This window comes from Balaenoptera physalus (assembly GCF_965194825.1).
Source record: "Balaenoptera physalus genome assembly, chromosome: 1".
NCBI lineage: Eukaryota > Metazoa > Chordata > Mammalia > Artiodactyla > Balaenopteridae > Balaenoptera > Balaenoptera physalus.
Window position 1 is genome coordinate 175638861 of NC_138882.1, and position 15737 is coordinate 175654597.

Genomic DNA, 15737 nt, shown 5'->3' on the forward strand with positions numbered 1-15737 from the left:
TTTCGGTACCAATAAGTCTTTATTCATTGTATTTTCCCAAGGAAAAGAAGGGGAAGGGAAAAGGGTCAGCATGTGTGTTACAAAATGATAGCAAATGGGAAAGGAAGTACCTGGCACAGCAAAATCAACCAACAAATAAACACTGCCCAGATGGGGTCGCCAAAGCCCAAGGGGGCTCAGTCTCCTGCAGTTCAGTAATGAGGGGAAGGGATGAAGAACAGGTACATGCTTTTCTACCCTCCCTCCCTCCCCATAAATTCAAGATTTCACACAAAGCTTTGGTTTCTAGCAGTAAACATGGAGTTACATTCGTCCGTCTCCTATTAAACAATCTTGTGGCCACTTTGACATAAGTTTCTTGCACCTGCATAAAAGTTCCTGAGTGACTTGGCTATACATTCATCTTTCCTTTCGTGGTCTCCCAACCCCACCTTCTACATGGAAGGCCCCCTCGTTGCTCCTCTCTACCCTAGGATTAGAGATTAAAGTAGGTTTTAATCCATCCAAAGACAGCAGTCTGTTTGGCATGAATCAAATCAAGGAATGGTCATGACTCAGGAGATTGAGAACAAGGGATGGTGAGTTCTTAGCTTCTTCAGGATTTTTGCACAAATCATTTAATCACAGACACCCCACAAATTAAACATATAGGTGTATGGACTATTTTGGGGGGCACGAAGGGGAAAAGAAGAGGGGGTAGGAATACAGTTTTTAGGACAGAAGATCTTGTTCAAAATAGGAAACAGGGGAGGGGGAACACAAAAGAAAGTGTAGTTCAAGACCTCCCACTTCAAGAAGAGGGGCCCCCAAGTTTATGTTTCAGATCTTTTTGGCTGGTGCAGACCTTTTGTCAAAGATGCTTTGGCTATTTTTCTCAATATAAAAAGAAGTTTGTAAACAATAAAACCCCAAAAGAACATGGAGAAGACCAACACATTATATTTACACAAACTAGGCCACCTAGCAATCACCAAATCAGCTACTTGTGAAGTCCTACGAAGCCCAGACAAATACAATAACTAGAGGGGGGCAGCAATTGGGGGAGACAAGAACCCAGGATCAGACACACATCACCCAATGCGTTCTATTGCATTTGCCCCGTTACAACACAGTGAGGTAGGTTTGCAGTGATCTCACAGCATGTAAACGAAACCCCCTTTTCTCCTTTAGCTACCATGACACTAATTACTGCTGCAGCAGGGCAGGACACTGGCTCTGGGAACCACAAAGAAGCCATCATTGATGGTCTCTCTGGAAACCAAGGAGGAAAAGTCCAGAATTGTTAAAGATTAAGGATCTTGTCCTTGCTTCATATATCCATCCCTGGGCAGCTCAAGATGGGTACAGAGGTATCATTCTTAAAACCTGTCCTTACCAACTCACAGTTTTTACAAAAACACATACAATACACCCTGTTGTGTATGTTAGGCCTAGCCCAATCCAGTGAAGGATGGACCTGGTATGTAAAGCGAGTCCTGTGCCCTGGGATTAGAGGTCTGGAACAGGAATCCTTTATCACACATCCAGATGACCTCTGCCTAATCTTGGCTTCCCCTCTCTGCACCTTTTACCTGGCCCAGCCTCTCCTAACCTCTCTGTACCACCTTTTCCTGTTCAGACCAATTTCCAATCTTTCAGTAGAAGGAGACCAAGTCATGGGGCAACCCAGTTAAAACCTAGTCTCCCATGAAACATTGAAGATGGAGGGGTTTCAAGAGGACACTGTGGCAGAAAAGCCAGCTCTAATTGGCAAAAATGAGGTAGTTCAATAGGCTATACGCTCCAAATAGTTGTTCTCTCTGGTGATAGAGCAACAGAAAGTATTCCCGCTGTGCAGACCCGGAGCTGCTGCCGACTTATCCCTGAGATTGCTCACGTACCTGAGAACACAGTGCAGGAATGAGGGCCTTAGATTAAAATACACAAAAATACAAAACCAGAATATTTATATTATGAAAAAAAAAAGTTAAAATGCACAAGATACGTCATTCGCACACAGCTAGTGCACTTGGCATCCTGGAGAAAGTGGGACCCAAGGTACAGTCATCCAAGGGAGCAAATAAATAAAATTGTATTGGCCCAGAACGGGGTGGGAATGAGCTTAGAAGCAGCAGGTCTGCAGCTGTTCCCTCAACCCCCCTTTTGCCTAGCATCACAACCCACTGCTTGGGACAGTTCTCTCAGCACTCTATCCCAGGAGGAGGTTGTGAGGAGACAAGATGTGGAAAACCCTGCCTTACCCCTGAGATATTTCCTCCCACAGAAGGTAGTGGCTTGTGGGTTGGGTCCATCAATCTGGTCTCATGCTTAATCTTTTCACTCTGGCATGGGAAATATTATTCCATATCCTTCTTGAAGAGTAAAACAACTTCCCTATCCAGGCCACTTTCAAAAGCTGGAGATTCTGGGGGTGGAGACTCAGATAAAGCATGCAGGAAGGGTTACCCCCCAAAGCCCTCACGTGCATTTGGATAGAGCATGATTGGAGTTTCTTTGCCTCACCCCTTCCCCCCAACCAAGAGGGAAGAGGGGGTGACGCTTTGGCCCCCGGCCTGAGATATACGGCAGTGCCAGCTGCCCCTACCCACCCTGCCCCCACTTTCTCCACTCTGCCGATTGATACCTGTTCCTCAAAACTTTCTGATCACAAACAGATAGCCCCCACCCACTGTGGCTCAATTCTGGGCCTCTGGGAGCATGGCAGGGCTATGGATCTCTTCTTCCTCCTCCCGAAAGTAGGCTGGCTTTCCCTGTGAGCTGGGAGCTTGCTGGGCCTTCAGTGGACATGAGGCTACCATATGGTTGATGCTCTGGCAGAAGTGGCACTTCTTGGGCTGGGGTGGCAGTTTGCATTCCTTGGCATGATGGTCTAGACCTCCACAGTTGTAGCACCTAGCACCAAGCAAGATGTTAAAGTTGAGAGAAAGGAGTGAGAAGAGACCACAAGCCTTCCTCTGTCTGAGAGAGGACACCTGGGCTCTGGTTCAAGTTGTTACTATACCCACTTCCCTTCCTAGAGACCAATTTCCCCACTTAGAAAAGGAGGAATAGGACTAGATGACTCTGAGTCCTTCCCAGATACGTAATTGTCTAGATGATATCTTCAGATTCATGTCAACTTGAAAATACCAGGAACAGAAACCCTGGACCCCAATTGGGAACTACCATACCCTTAAAAAGAGTACCTGTCATTCATTAAAAATATAGACGAAATTAAAGGAGCCAGACTATGTGATCTGTTTGAGCACAGAACTAAGATGGAAGAAACCAGCCATCTGGAGATGTGGTGAAGAAGCAACAGCTACAGATACACCATCTTGTCCTGACCACATACACTTTCACATCCATGGTCTCTTTTAGTTCTAAAATAATCATGTGAGGTTAGTATCGTGATCCCCATTTAGCAATCGAGGCTAGAGCTAACAGAACGTAATTACTTGTCAAGTAAAAGAGCTGGGTCATGAAGTACCCTCCTCACATACTGCCCTCTCTTCACCTCCCACATCCAGGGGCCACAGGCTTCCTTTTACCTTTGGCAATCTGGTCCAAGAAAGGGGCAAAATTAGGAGAGTTTTCCTCATCCTCAGCATGTCCCTCCCAACCCACACAAGCTGCCTTGCAATCCATACCTGTCTCCCTTTGATCTGCGTTTCTGCATGTTCTTCCCTTTGGGCCGCCTCTCACTCCCAATACAGAACACCCCACCAGGGCCGGTGACTCGGATAGATTCCAGGCCCTTAGCAGACTTCTTAAAGGTGAACTCTACGGCCTCACCCTCCTTCAGGCTCCGGAAGCCCTCCATGTGCAGCTTACTCTGGGGGAGGGAAGCATGGTAGATTTTAATGTTAGTCTCCATTATTACACCAAAACCAAAAAAACCTGCATGCACATGTTCCTCTAAGGTTGGAAGAACACTTCCATTTTATCGGTAAAGAAACTGTGACTCAAAGAGTCATCACAATTAAGAACAAAATATCTACATCACATTAGGAACAATCATTAGATAGACAGATGCCATAGCATATTTTGCAGCTATTCTCAAAGTTCTACGAAAAATAAAACAGAAGAAAAATTCTTGAACATAGCGTTTATAAGAAATCAACCAATGTAAAATTATAAAATATAAAGTAACAGGCCTGGGGCTTCCCTGGTGGTGAAGTGGTTAAGAATCCGCCTGCCAATGCAGGGGACACGGGTTCGAGCCCTGGTCCGGGAAGATCCCACATGCCGCGGAGCAACTAAGCCCGTGCGCCACAACTACTGAGCCTGTGCTCTAGAGCCGGTGACAACTACTGAGCCCGCATGCATAGAATCCATGCTCCGCAACAAGAGAAGCCACCTCAATGAGAAGCCCGAGCACCACAAGGAAGAGTAGCCCTGCTCGCTGCAACTAGAGAAAGCCCGCATGCAGCAGCGAAGACCCAAATGCAGCCAAAATTAAATAAAAATAAATAAATATAAATAAAAATAAAAAACAAATAAAGTAACAGGCCTATACACTTAAAAAATGTCAGTCATGAAAGACAAACCCCAGAGAAGTAAAGAAACTGAATGCAACACATGATTCTGGACTGGATCTTAGAACAGGAAAAAATATTAGAACAACTGACAAAATTTGCATATGGAATGTAGATAAATGTTTCAATGTTAAGTTCCCCAATTTTGATCATTGTACTGAGATTAGGTAAGAGAATGGCCCTATTTTAGAAAAAAACACACTGAAATATTTAGTTAAAGATGCTTGATATCTGTCTGTCTATCTGTACAAAGAAAAAGAATAATAAAGCAAATGGGACAAAATATTAAGGACTGATAACTCTGGCTAAAGGTTATATGGGAGTTTTTAGTACTATTCTTGCAACCTTTTCCCAAGTTTGAAATTATATCAAAACAATGTTTCTGAAAGTTGAAGGGAAAAGACAGTATGACCCAAGCAGACAGATCAGTGGATTAGAAGGGAAAGTCTACTGGGAGATCCAAGATTAAGTGGAGAAATCAACAGGTGAGGAAAACAATTCCGTAAATACTATTGAGAAAACAGTTATCGATTTGAAAATGAAGCCAGAAATCTACATTTTGCATCATATGTATGCAAAACATATTTCGGAAGAATTAAATATCTCAGTGTTAAGAGGAAAAAATTTTGAGACAGTTTTTTAAAAAATCAAGACAGATAACTAAACTGATAAAACTACAAAAAGCTACATAAGTCAGTAAGAAAAAAGAATCACAGAACAGAATATAAGCAGGTAATTTGCAGGAGGACTTAGCATGACATATGTTCAGTATCTCACTCGTTCAAAAAAACAACAGGAAACAAAAATACCATGAAGCCATTAAAAAGAATGTAAAGTTGTAAAGTCCCTGTTTTGTTCGCTGCTGCATTTTGACACCTAAATAATGCCTAGCACATTTTGGATGAATGAACAAGGAGGTAGGTTTTAATTATTTAACTTGGGAAGATGAGCAAATTGTTAAAGGAAAGGACTTCGAATAATGTGTGGAACAATCTCACTAAAACACTGCATATTTGAACCAAAAAAAAAGGAGTTATTCACACAGCTAGTTGAGTGGCAAAACCAGGATCAGAAGAACCCAGGGTTTCCGATTTGAAGCTAACAGTCCATTTCACCTTGCCACTTACTGCGTCAACAACACATTAGTGGAGTGACAGCCTCTCCCAGACCCTGCCCAGAATAGGCTTCATTATAGATAGCTTCCAAAACAACCAAAGAGCATGTCAAATATGTCAACAAGGTGCAGTCCTCATTGAAAATGCGGTTCAGAAGCAAAAGGGATCATCGTGCACCCAGTCCTGGCTTGAGGCATGTTATGCTGCTGGTGGTAGTGACGGGGCAGGGTGGATATTTCAAACTGGGACTTAGGTGAAACATGCTCTTTTGCCAGATGCGATCCCCAATTCCTCAGTCATTTACATTTTTGTTTTAATTTAGATGGTACTGCTTAAGACAAAACTTCCGTTGAGGTAATTGGTTAAGAGCATAGGCTCAGGTGCCAGACGCAACCTGGTTCATGAAATGCTGTTTCTACCAATTTCCAGCATCATGTGTGACTTTGGTCAGTCACTCACCTCTGGGCCTCAGAGCCTTCAGAGAACAGGATAAAAACCTACCTTAGGGTTTTTTTTTTTTTTTTTTTGGTTGCACTGGGTCCTAGTTGTGGCAGGCGGGCTCCTCAGTTGTGGCCCGCCGGCTCCCCAGTTGCAGCACCGCGCGGGCTCCCCAGTAGCGGCAGGCAGGCCCCCTTGGCTGCGGCTCCAGGGTTCCTTAGCTGTGGCATGTGAACTCTCAGTTGCAGCATGCATGTGGGATCTAGTTCTGAGACCAGGGATCGAAGCTGGTCCTATTGCACTGGGAGCGCGGAGTCCCATCCACTGCGCCACAGGGAAGTCCCTACCTAAGATTTTCATGAAGATTACATGGGTAGGGAAACATCAAGAATATATGCTCAATAAATATCAGTGAAATATTCCAAAGGTTGGGGATCCTTTCTTCTTATTCCCACAGGAACAGCCAGAATTGTGATGACTCCCTCCACCAATCTTGATGTGGAGCATTAAAGCAGAAAATAAAAACATTGCAGAAAGGTGAAATCTCTTTCCCTCTCCCTGTTGTATAACAACCACACTGAATTTGATGTTAAATCTGACTTGTCTCTTATTGAGCTGGGACAAGCCAGTGAGTCAGGAAGTGCTGGAGGAGCCAGACCAAGAGCATTCTTGACCCAGGCAAACCCAGCTTTTCCCATTTGCCTAGTGGGCTCTTAGGCTGGAACACTCCCAGTCCTCGCTGTGATTCAGCAGATAGATAAGTGACTAAGAGCCAGGGTTTAGAGTCTGACAGCCTGTCCCCGTTTTCTGTGCTACCCTACAAAATGGAGTAAATAATAATTTTATGGTGGTGCTGTGAGGGTTTATGCATGAACCGGTAGTTAACACATAGCCTGCCACACATAAATCCTGAGTGGCAATTATCATCAACCTCTTCAGACTGGATGAGGGTGTGGTAACAGTGAGAAAGAAGTGTCAAGAGACTGGGAATTTTAACTCTAGTTTTTATCACTAACTGGCAGTGGAAACTCAGAAAAACATCCCCTCTCTGAGCTCCAGTATACTGAGGACAACACTCTCCGCCATCCACACCTCCTAGACTTACTATGAGAACCAGAGGATAATATAAATGCGGGCATATGAAATTGACCAGCCCTCTCAGCTCACCCACTCCATCACTGGAGGATTTGAGGTCTGCTTAAGACTTTAAAAGAGTGAAAAAAAAACAAAAACAAAACCAAAAAACCCCCAACCCTGCAGGCACCTCACCATAACCGGTCAAGATTTAGACTGGTGGTCTCCAGGGGTGGCTCCCGGGGGGTGGGTGGGGGCCTACCCCGCCCCTTTCTAAAACACATAGTTTGAATTCCTCTCTTATCAGGTAGGTAATCGGCGTGCAGCCCCACGGAGCCTGCCTCACAGGGCCTGCATCGGAAAGGAGCCTGAAATTCTTGCTATCACCCCACCCCACCCCCAGCCACACACAAAGCGGGGCCCTGGCCCCGCCCCTCTCTCCATCCCCTCCAAAAAGAAAAGACCTGGGGGGGAGGGGCAAGGCTTGAGCTCCCCCAATAGAGCCCAGCTCCGGGGAAACAAAGAGTTGACACTGGCTGGTTCTGGTGGTCAGATTCCTGGAGTTCCAGAGGCTGCAGATTCCCCCCTGACTCCCCCCCACCCCACATTCACCGCATTCATCAGTTCCTTCCTTCCTCTCCACATAGGGGTTATGGTCACGGTGAGAGAAACGGATACAGAGACACCTTTCTTCCCCAGTCAAGCTTGCTGGTCTGCCAAAGTCACCGCCACCAACAGCCATCTTTCCTTCTGACCTGCCCTCCCACCCTTCCAGGGCCTTCAGTCAAACCTTTTACTCAGGGACCTAATTAGGGTTATTTATTCAGATAAATTATATTAAAGGTGGGAGGGAGGCAGGCCTCCCATCTTCCTTTCCCAATTTATTAGAGGTAGGAGGGTGGGCAGCCTATAGTGGGGAGAGAGGGGAAGATGGCAGTTAATCAGACAGAAAACAGTTACAGGAGGCATTTCTCTTTTTTTGGATGGCAGGGAAGGACTTGGGCCAGTTACAGTACTTAGGCCTCCTGCTCCCCTAATACCTCACCACTGCCTACGCTAAGCTTCCCCCACATCAAGTATTATGCCTTTATAACTTAGAGATAGAAGGGACCTTAGGGGTCACTCAGGGCACGTGGAGTAAAAAGCTCACAGGAACCCGAGTTTCCCTCAACTTGCTCTATGAAATTTGGATAAATAAGTTCTGGTTTCTATAATCATCTGTAAAAGCAGGGGATCAGACTTGATCAAAGCTTGGGTTTCTGGCTTTTCTGCAATACCCAGGGCCATTCCAGCTCAAGACTACCTAGTGCATGTTTATACCCTCAGTTCTAGGTGCCTAGCAGTGCACAAACATTTGTAGAAGAAACTAAGTTCTCTACTATCTAAAATGACTAATATTTAATTTTATTACAAATATTTACTATAGGCTAAGCAGTGTTTTAAGCACTTTACATGTTGTAACACATGTGACCCTCATACCAAGCCTGTGAGGTAGACCTTATCATGCCCCCTGTGTTACAGGTGAGGTCACAGAGGCAGAGGGGTGAAGCACCTTGCCCAAATTTATAGTGTGAGAGCCCCGAGCTGATTGCAACTAGCCTCACTCTATATCCAGCACTATGCAATATAATGCAAGACGCACAGCCGTTTAAAAACTTTCTAACAGCCACAATGAAAAAGTAAAAAGCAGCAGGTGAAAGTAATTTTAATGACTTGGTCCCAAGGTGTCCTCGCAGTTCAACCCAAGCGTCATTCCTGACGGTAGGGTTTGGAAGGAGCTAGGAAACCAATGGGTTCTATTAGAAGCAGTTTATTTTGATGATGTGTGTGTCAGGGAGGGTCGGGGAAAGAGATCCGTGCAGAACCAAAGGCTGCGAGCATACAACCCCACACACATCACCTCTGCTCAGACACACAGCCAGGACCACCAGCTCCAGCCTGGAGTTCTCCACCAGATGGTGCTGCTCGTCAGCCAGTCTGCACAAAGGCAGCCAGAGGGAGACCGGAGCAGAAGAGAGGAAGGAGCTGCGCGGTTCTCAACTCTGCACACAAGTGTTCACCTAGATTGATCTTCCCAGCTCCTTAGGGTGGGCATCTTCTCCTTGGTCCTTAGGAAAATGGAGTCGCAAGGAGACTGAATTCTGATGAGGACCCAACCCAGGGAAGGTCCCCACCCCACCCCCTACCCACCTACCCATGGAGTGAAGAAAGGGTCCGGGAGTTTTAAACCAGTAACCCAGTTGTTGTTCTGCTCTGTTGACAAAAGCCATTTACTCTCCTTTCCAGTCTGAATTAAGTTAACTCCAAGCTGCCTCTGTACTAAGTGCATACTATTCTTGAAAGTTTTCTCCTTCTCCCCCCCACCTCCTTTGACCTCCCAGATTTAACACTGATAGTAATTGCTATTCTTGCCTGCAGGAAGAAAGGAGGGGTGATTTGCCTAGGGCTGTTTCTCAGAAAAAAAAAAAAAAAGCACCAGCAAATTCCAATAGGCTAAGGAGTATGATAGTTTGATTAGGAATGTTCCAGTAACAACCTTGCCCTGGAGAAAATCACTGAAAACCACTTGTATGGCAAGCTTGTGGTGTCACCAACCACAAGCTTTGCTCATGATGGTGGCACAGCCTTTACTTGGGACACTGTCTAGAAAGCCTGTCTCTTCAGAAAGAGAAGGACCCAGAAAGATCCCATAATGCTCAAACCAACTCATGTGCTTCTCTGCCAACTTCCTGAAAAAATCCACTCATTTAAAAAATAGTTTCCTATTAAGATGGAAATGAAATAACTAATTAATGAATGACCCATCACACCCGTGCCTCCAATATCCTATCAGGAGCTCAACTGCGATCCATTGACATTCACTCTACAAGCTTTCATGGTGTTTCTACTGAGTGCCAGGCCCTAATCAGGCCCTAGTCCAGAAAGAGACAGCAACTATCAGTTAACATTCCCTCCCTACTTCCAGCCTTTTTTGTCTGGAGGAAGACTTCTGCTGACAAGCACCCCCCAACTGTTAGTGTACTCCTGATTCCTCAGGGGACCCATATTCGTTTCTTCAGCCCACCAAGTGCATACTAGAAAACTAACCAGACTGCTAGTCTCTCTCTTCAAAGAGTTTACAGGTTAGAGGAGGGGTTAAGATAAGTACATCAAAAAACGAAACATAAGGTGGGTACTCAGAGGCACTAGTAAGGTTATAAACCAGGTGGGAAAGATCCCTTTACATTCTCCCTGCCCCCAAACCCAAGAGCCCTACTCTAGACAGGCCTGAGGTTGCTCTCACCACCGCCACCCCCCCCCCCCCCCCCGCTCATCCTTTTTAGAAAAAGCAGGCCACGTGGCTTCAGCAGTTTCTTGGTATTGGAAATTTCTTCTCCTAACCCAAACTTGGTCCCTCGGTCAAATTTGGGCTCTTCTTTTGCCTCCAAGCCTTGTAATACAGCATTTTAGCCAGAAAGCCATTTTAAACAGACTTGGGTTCCAAAGAGCTGTGGGAGAAAGCAGGGGACCTTTTCCTCATTTTCAAATTTCTACAAATCTAGGGGGTTTGGGAGTTGAGCCACAGGAAAACATGAGGTAAGCCAAAACTCTTAAAATGGCCACAGAGAATTGAGAATTCTTGGTGAACCTCAGGAAACCAGGAGACAGTAGTTAGCTCTTTCTTGTGCCACCTTGCGATGTATAACTGTTTTTCAACTGGGGGTGAGTTTGCCTCCCAGGGGGCATTTGGCAATATCTGGAGACATTTTTGGTTGTCGCAACTGAGGGATGCCCGTAATGAGAAATTATCCTGCTCAAAACATGTCAATAGTGCTGAGGTTGAGAAACCTTGATTTAAGGGCTGGCCACCTGTCATTATTATGATTCTTAAATTCCCCCAAATTCAGGGACAGGAAGAGAGTTCTAGCATAAGACCTGTGGCTGAGTAAAAGGGTTGTTACAGAAGTCTCTTTGCTTTATGGGTTTTATTTACTCATTTTTTTAAAAAGCTATAGGTAGGTTTTCTTTCCCACTCATCCACCCCTGTGGGGCACTTTGTGTTTGACAGGGAGTGTAAGAATAGTGAACAGTGTGTTGGGAACCAAATAGGCCCAACCTTGGAAGGGAAAAGAAAATGTTTAATTGCTCCCCCCTCCTCTTTCCTTAGGAAAGGAGCTCCCTGATCCCCTCCCTTAGCAGATGTTATCTTAGGACAATTATCCTGCTCACCACCCACCCCGCAATTCTAAGGTACCCACCACCAGCAGCCAAAGGAGAGGTTTTCTTGTTAAAGAGAAATGTCTTACTCTCTCTCCACTTTGGGAACACTCCCCTCCCCCAGGAGGATTTTTAAGGATTGTCCTGCATCTACCTAATTCCTCTATATTAGATCCCCAGGGAGAGATTTCAAATTTCTCAAGTGCAGGACTGCAATCACTTGTCTAACTGCTATGGTAGGGTTTGAGGATCAACATAAGCCCCAGCAGTGCACAATCTAAAGACAGAGCTACCAGGTAAGGCTCAGGGAATTTCCACCATTGTCCTCTGTGACTGTTAGTAGGGGGTGTTAGGGAGACAAATTCTTGATTCCTTATCTCAGCTCAACTCCTTCTTATAACTTATTCAACTGTAGAATGTCCCTGGACATTCCAAGACCCCAAAGTCCAGTTATCTCCCAGCAAACCCACCTGAAATAACGTGGTATGGGCTCCACTCCCCAAACCAGAAGGTCCCTGCTTTCCTTTATGCCCTCCAATATTTCCCAGCTGCTTTCAATCCTAAGGGTAAGTGGGCTGAGGCACAGATCCATTTGCTCAGGAAAACCTTCCTTGGGAGTTGGATATCACCAAAGAACCTCAGAGGGGCTACATTCCCCTCCGTCCTTCCCTATTCAACAGCCTTTGGAAGGGAGGCAAGAAAACGTTGGGTTTGACTCTTTTATTCCAAGCCTTCCAAAGTTGGGGAAGCTGTCCAGTCATCTCCAGACCAGGAGAGATTTTAATCTCTTTGTGATCAGATAAATGGGAGAGTGGGGGAGCTGGCCACCCCGCTGAGGAGGGCCATTCAAAGCTGGTTCCTGTAATAAAGTGATTTAATAGATCTAAAGAGGCCAATTCCCTTCTTTCTCCCACAATTACTTCCTGTGGGTTATCATTCACATATGTAAATGAGACAGGGAAGGGGGCAAAGCCACCAGCCAGAATTAGTTGTCTGATGGGGAGGGGGTAAAGTTGGGGGTGGAGGAACTGGGTGAAGCAAGGGGGTAGCCAAGCATTCTGCTGCCGACCCTTCTGGAAAGATGTTCTAGTAGCCCAGTGACGCCAGCATTAACTGGTGGGCCCCCATCTCCCCATATCCTCTATCTCCCCTGTTCCCCCCATTCTGTGTCCTCGTTGAGGGCCATGCTCAGAGACTTCCCTGCTGCCTCCAACTACTCCACCCAGCATCTCCACCCCTCCCCCTCCAGAATACCATCCCTCAGGCTCCAACCCTTAATCCCCACATCCTCCTTTCCCCTCCCCCACTGCTCCTAAAGCCAACCTCTCCGAAGTAACCCCTCCATGCCCGGCCTGGGTGTCAACCTACTGTGCCTGGGATTAGCAATTTCTTCTCAGGTCCAGCCCCAAACCTCCAAAGGTGGAGGGAACACAAGCAACAACTTCCTTTACGTGGTTGTTATGTGTGGCTTGTGCCCAGGACCACAGAAATGCTTCTAAGATATTCAGGAAGGGGTGGCCTGGGAGGAGGGAAACCTGAAGTCTCTGGTTCCTTGTTTGAGGCTGGGAATGTTAGGACAGCAATCAATGGCTGTCTGGGGCCATAAATGCCAAGCTGAGGAGAATAGGTCCAGAGGCTAGCCTCCCTCCACCCTCTGCCCTGCGACACTGAATTTCACCCCCACTGTGCTGCCTTGCTTTAACTGAGAACTTGGGGTTGCAACCTAACTCCCTCCGAGCCTGGCCCAGGAATCTAAGGCCTGGGCTCCTTGGGTTTTCTTTCCTGATAGGAAATGAACAGCAAAAGCCCAGCTAGTGAACCATGTGCCTGAGACTGTGTTCTTGAGGAACTTTCAAGCCCCCAGAGAGATACTTCAAGGATCTGCCAAACCCACCCAGGCCCCAGAGCTTGAGTTTTGGGTGACCACCTGGGTGAGGAGACCCCGCTGACTTCTCAGCTTTACCCCGTTGGGTCCCAAAGTGGTTTCCTTCCCTCTCTCCAGGCCGGGAGCTCCATTCACACCATAGTGAAAGGCGCGGGCGCTCAGGGCTCTGCTCTGACCGGGCATGTGCTTCCCTGGCCCGCCTGCTCGCCCTCCCCCCACTGGCAAGCACAATACAACCTTAGTTCTGCCACATGGGGTCATCTCCCTGCCCCCTGCCCCCTGCCCCCTGCCCAGGGGAAAGAGGTAACAGACACGTGGTAAAACCAGAGGGGTTCCCGGAGGGGGGTAGGGGTGATGATACTCGGCTCTGCCCCCAGCTCTCGTCCCGCTGGAGTTAAAGGGGACTCAGAACTGGGGTGCCACGGCAAAGATGGGAGCGCACAATGAGGGCCCTTGATCTCCCTCAACCCAACAGCCGAGGCCGTCCGCCCACCCTTGGATCCGCGCGCCAACATCCCCTTCCCGCGGCAAAGTTACCGGGATCGGTCTCACCTGGTGCACAAAGACATCCACCGGAGGGTCGAGTGCGACCCCGGCGCGGGCAGTCATGGACAGGAAGCCGAATCCCATGCGCACGTTGAACCACTTACAGATGCCGGCGCCGTGCAGCAGCTGCGGCTCCTCGGCCGCCCGGGCCGCGTCCTCCTGCGCCTCCTCCGGCGCCTTGGCGCCGCCACCTGGAGATTGGGAGGGCGCTCAGCTGGGGGGCCACGGAATTGGAGGACCCCACCAGAGACCCGGCAAGGAGACCCGAGTGTGCAGCCCGCGGGTGGACACCCAGGGCGCTGCAGCTACCAAGCTACCGGCGAGAAAATACCTGTCCCGGCTGCCTCCCGCGCTCCCCAAGCTTAAACTGAGGCCAGTGGTGCCCCGAAAGTTTTGCTCATCTTCCCACAACACGTTGCCCGGGGACAGACGGCCAGACAGGCCCCTCCTCTTCTCTCCCCCGCCCCCGTAGCTTCAGCTTGCACGCCACTGGGACACCAGGGTTCCTTGCTCCAGAGATCGCCCCCTGAAACAGGAGGCCGCAGACTTGGGGTCCTTCGGCTAGCCTGGGGGACACTTCCCCCACCTCCCTTTTATGTGGCTTCTGGGCGCCCCTGCAGCCTAAGTTGTCCCCAATAAGTCCCGAGGTCGAACCTGCAAACTGCTGGTTTGACACAGAGCCCATGGTAGTCGGCTGAGCCCGCGGCCCCGGGCCCCAGGTCGGCCGGCTGCTGGCCCCAGAGAAGTCCGGAGGCAAAGGGGTGGCTCGGAGAAGAGGCTGCTACATCTTCCCCAGCACAATAGCGGTGGGAGGGCCCACGGCTTTTCAAAGGCTCCCAAATTCTAAAAGACAATGACCCAACCCCCCGCGGGCAGCCCCCCTCCCCTCCCCTCCCTCGCCTCTCCCCTCCCTTTCCCTCCGGCTCCAGCTCCGGCCCCCACCCCCCACCCCCGCCCCATCGGTCTCTGACACCTCTGGGGTGTCCCTTCTCAGAACCTTGAGGTTTGACACCCCCCCGCCCACCCCCCACATCTGGAGATTGGGGCCGTCAGCCCTAGAAGTCTTGAGTACCCGGGAATTGGGGATCCTGCGCTTTAAGGACTCATTGGGGGTCCCCAAAGCAGCATACAGGTGGGGGGCCTGTGTGTGGGGGGGGTAGTTTTAAAGCCACGTGACTGCTCCCACACACACTCCCACACCACCCCCACCCCCCTTGCAGATAATTATACATTCCAGAGAGTTGGGGGAGGGAGGTGTGAGCCTGGCAGCGCTGGCCAATCAGAGACACAAACCACCTGTCAAGGGAGAAATGGATGAGCCCTCCCCCTCCCCCAGCCCTTGAGCGCCCCTCCCCCTCCCTTCCCCTTCAGGCCTCAGAGCTGACCCGGCAGCTCAGCGCTGACCCGCTCTCACCCCCACCCCCGTGTGCTTAGATAGACCTGGAGTTCAGGACACTAGGAAGCCTAGGATGGGGAAGCAGGGGGGAGGTTGGAGACTCAACAGGGCTGATCTCCACTCCTGACCTAGGTGCAGCCTCTCAAAGTCTGTGTCTCTGACTAACTGAATGTCTCTACCTCCCTGCGTTTCCGACTGAGTTTTTCTGGATCTCTCAAAGCGCTCCTAAATTGATTCTGTGTAAAGAATCCTTCCTTGTTTCCTGTGTCTAAAATTGACCCCACGTGGAGTTCCCTGAGAGAACAGGAGGAACCCACAGAGGCTTGAAGGGTGTTCCTCTCTCCACCAGCTGCCCTCATCCTGCCCCCATTCCCATCCCATCCCTATCCGTTGCTGGGATCCCGACACTCTCAGGTTCCCAGACCCTCCTCGTTTGAGCCCCATCCTGAAGTGCGCTCTCTTCCCCATCGTGAGGTTGGTGGGGGAACTGGAGTAGGGGCTCTCCTCATTTGAAGAGTTAGCCTCCCCTTCTAGAAGATAAAGAGGGTTGGCCAGGGGGGTGGCTAGTG

The 15737-nt window shown here is 48.6% G+C and overlaps 1 protein-coding gene across 1 annotated transcript; it reads right to left on the reverse strand.

Annotated features, from left to right (window-relative positions):
* Positions 1-1251: 1251 nt before the first annotated feature.
* LIN28A (lin-28 homolog A) lies at positions 1252-14630 on the reverse strand. Its single transcript, XM_082451165.1, has 4 exons — positions 14427-14630; positions 13779-13963; positions 3630-3814; positions 1252-2892 (listed from the first exon to the last, which is right to left on the reverse strand). The coding sequence occupies exons 1-4, from the start codon at positions 14455-14457 to the stop codon at positions 2676-2678; spliced, it is 618 nt and encodes a 205-aa protein (XP_082307291.1). The 5' UTR covers positions 14458-14630; the 3' UTR covers positions 1252-2675.
* Positions 14631-15737: the final 1107 nt, after the last annotated feature.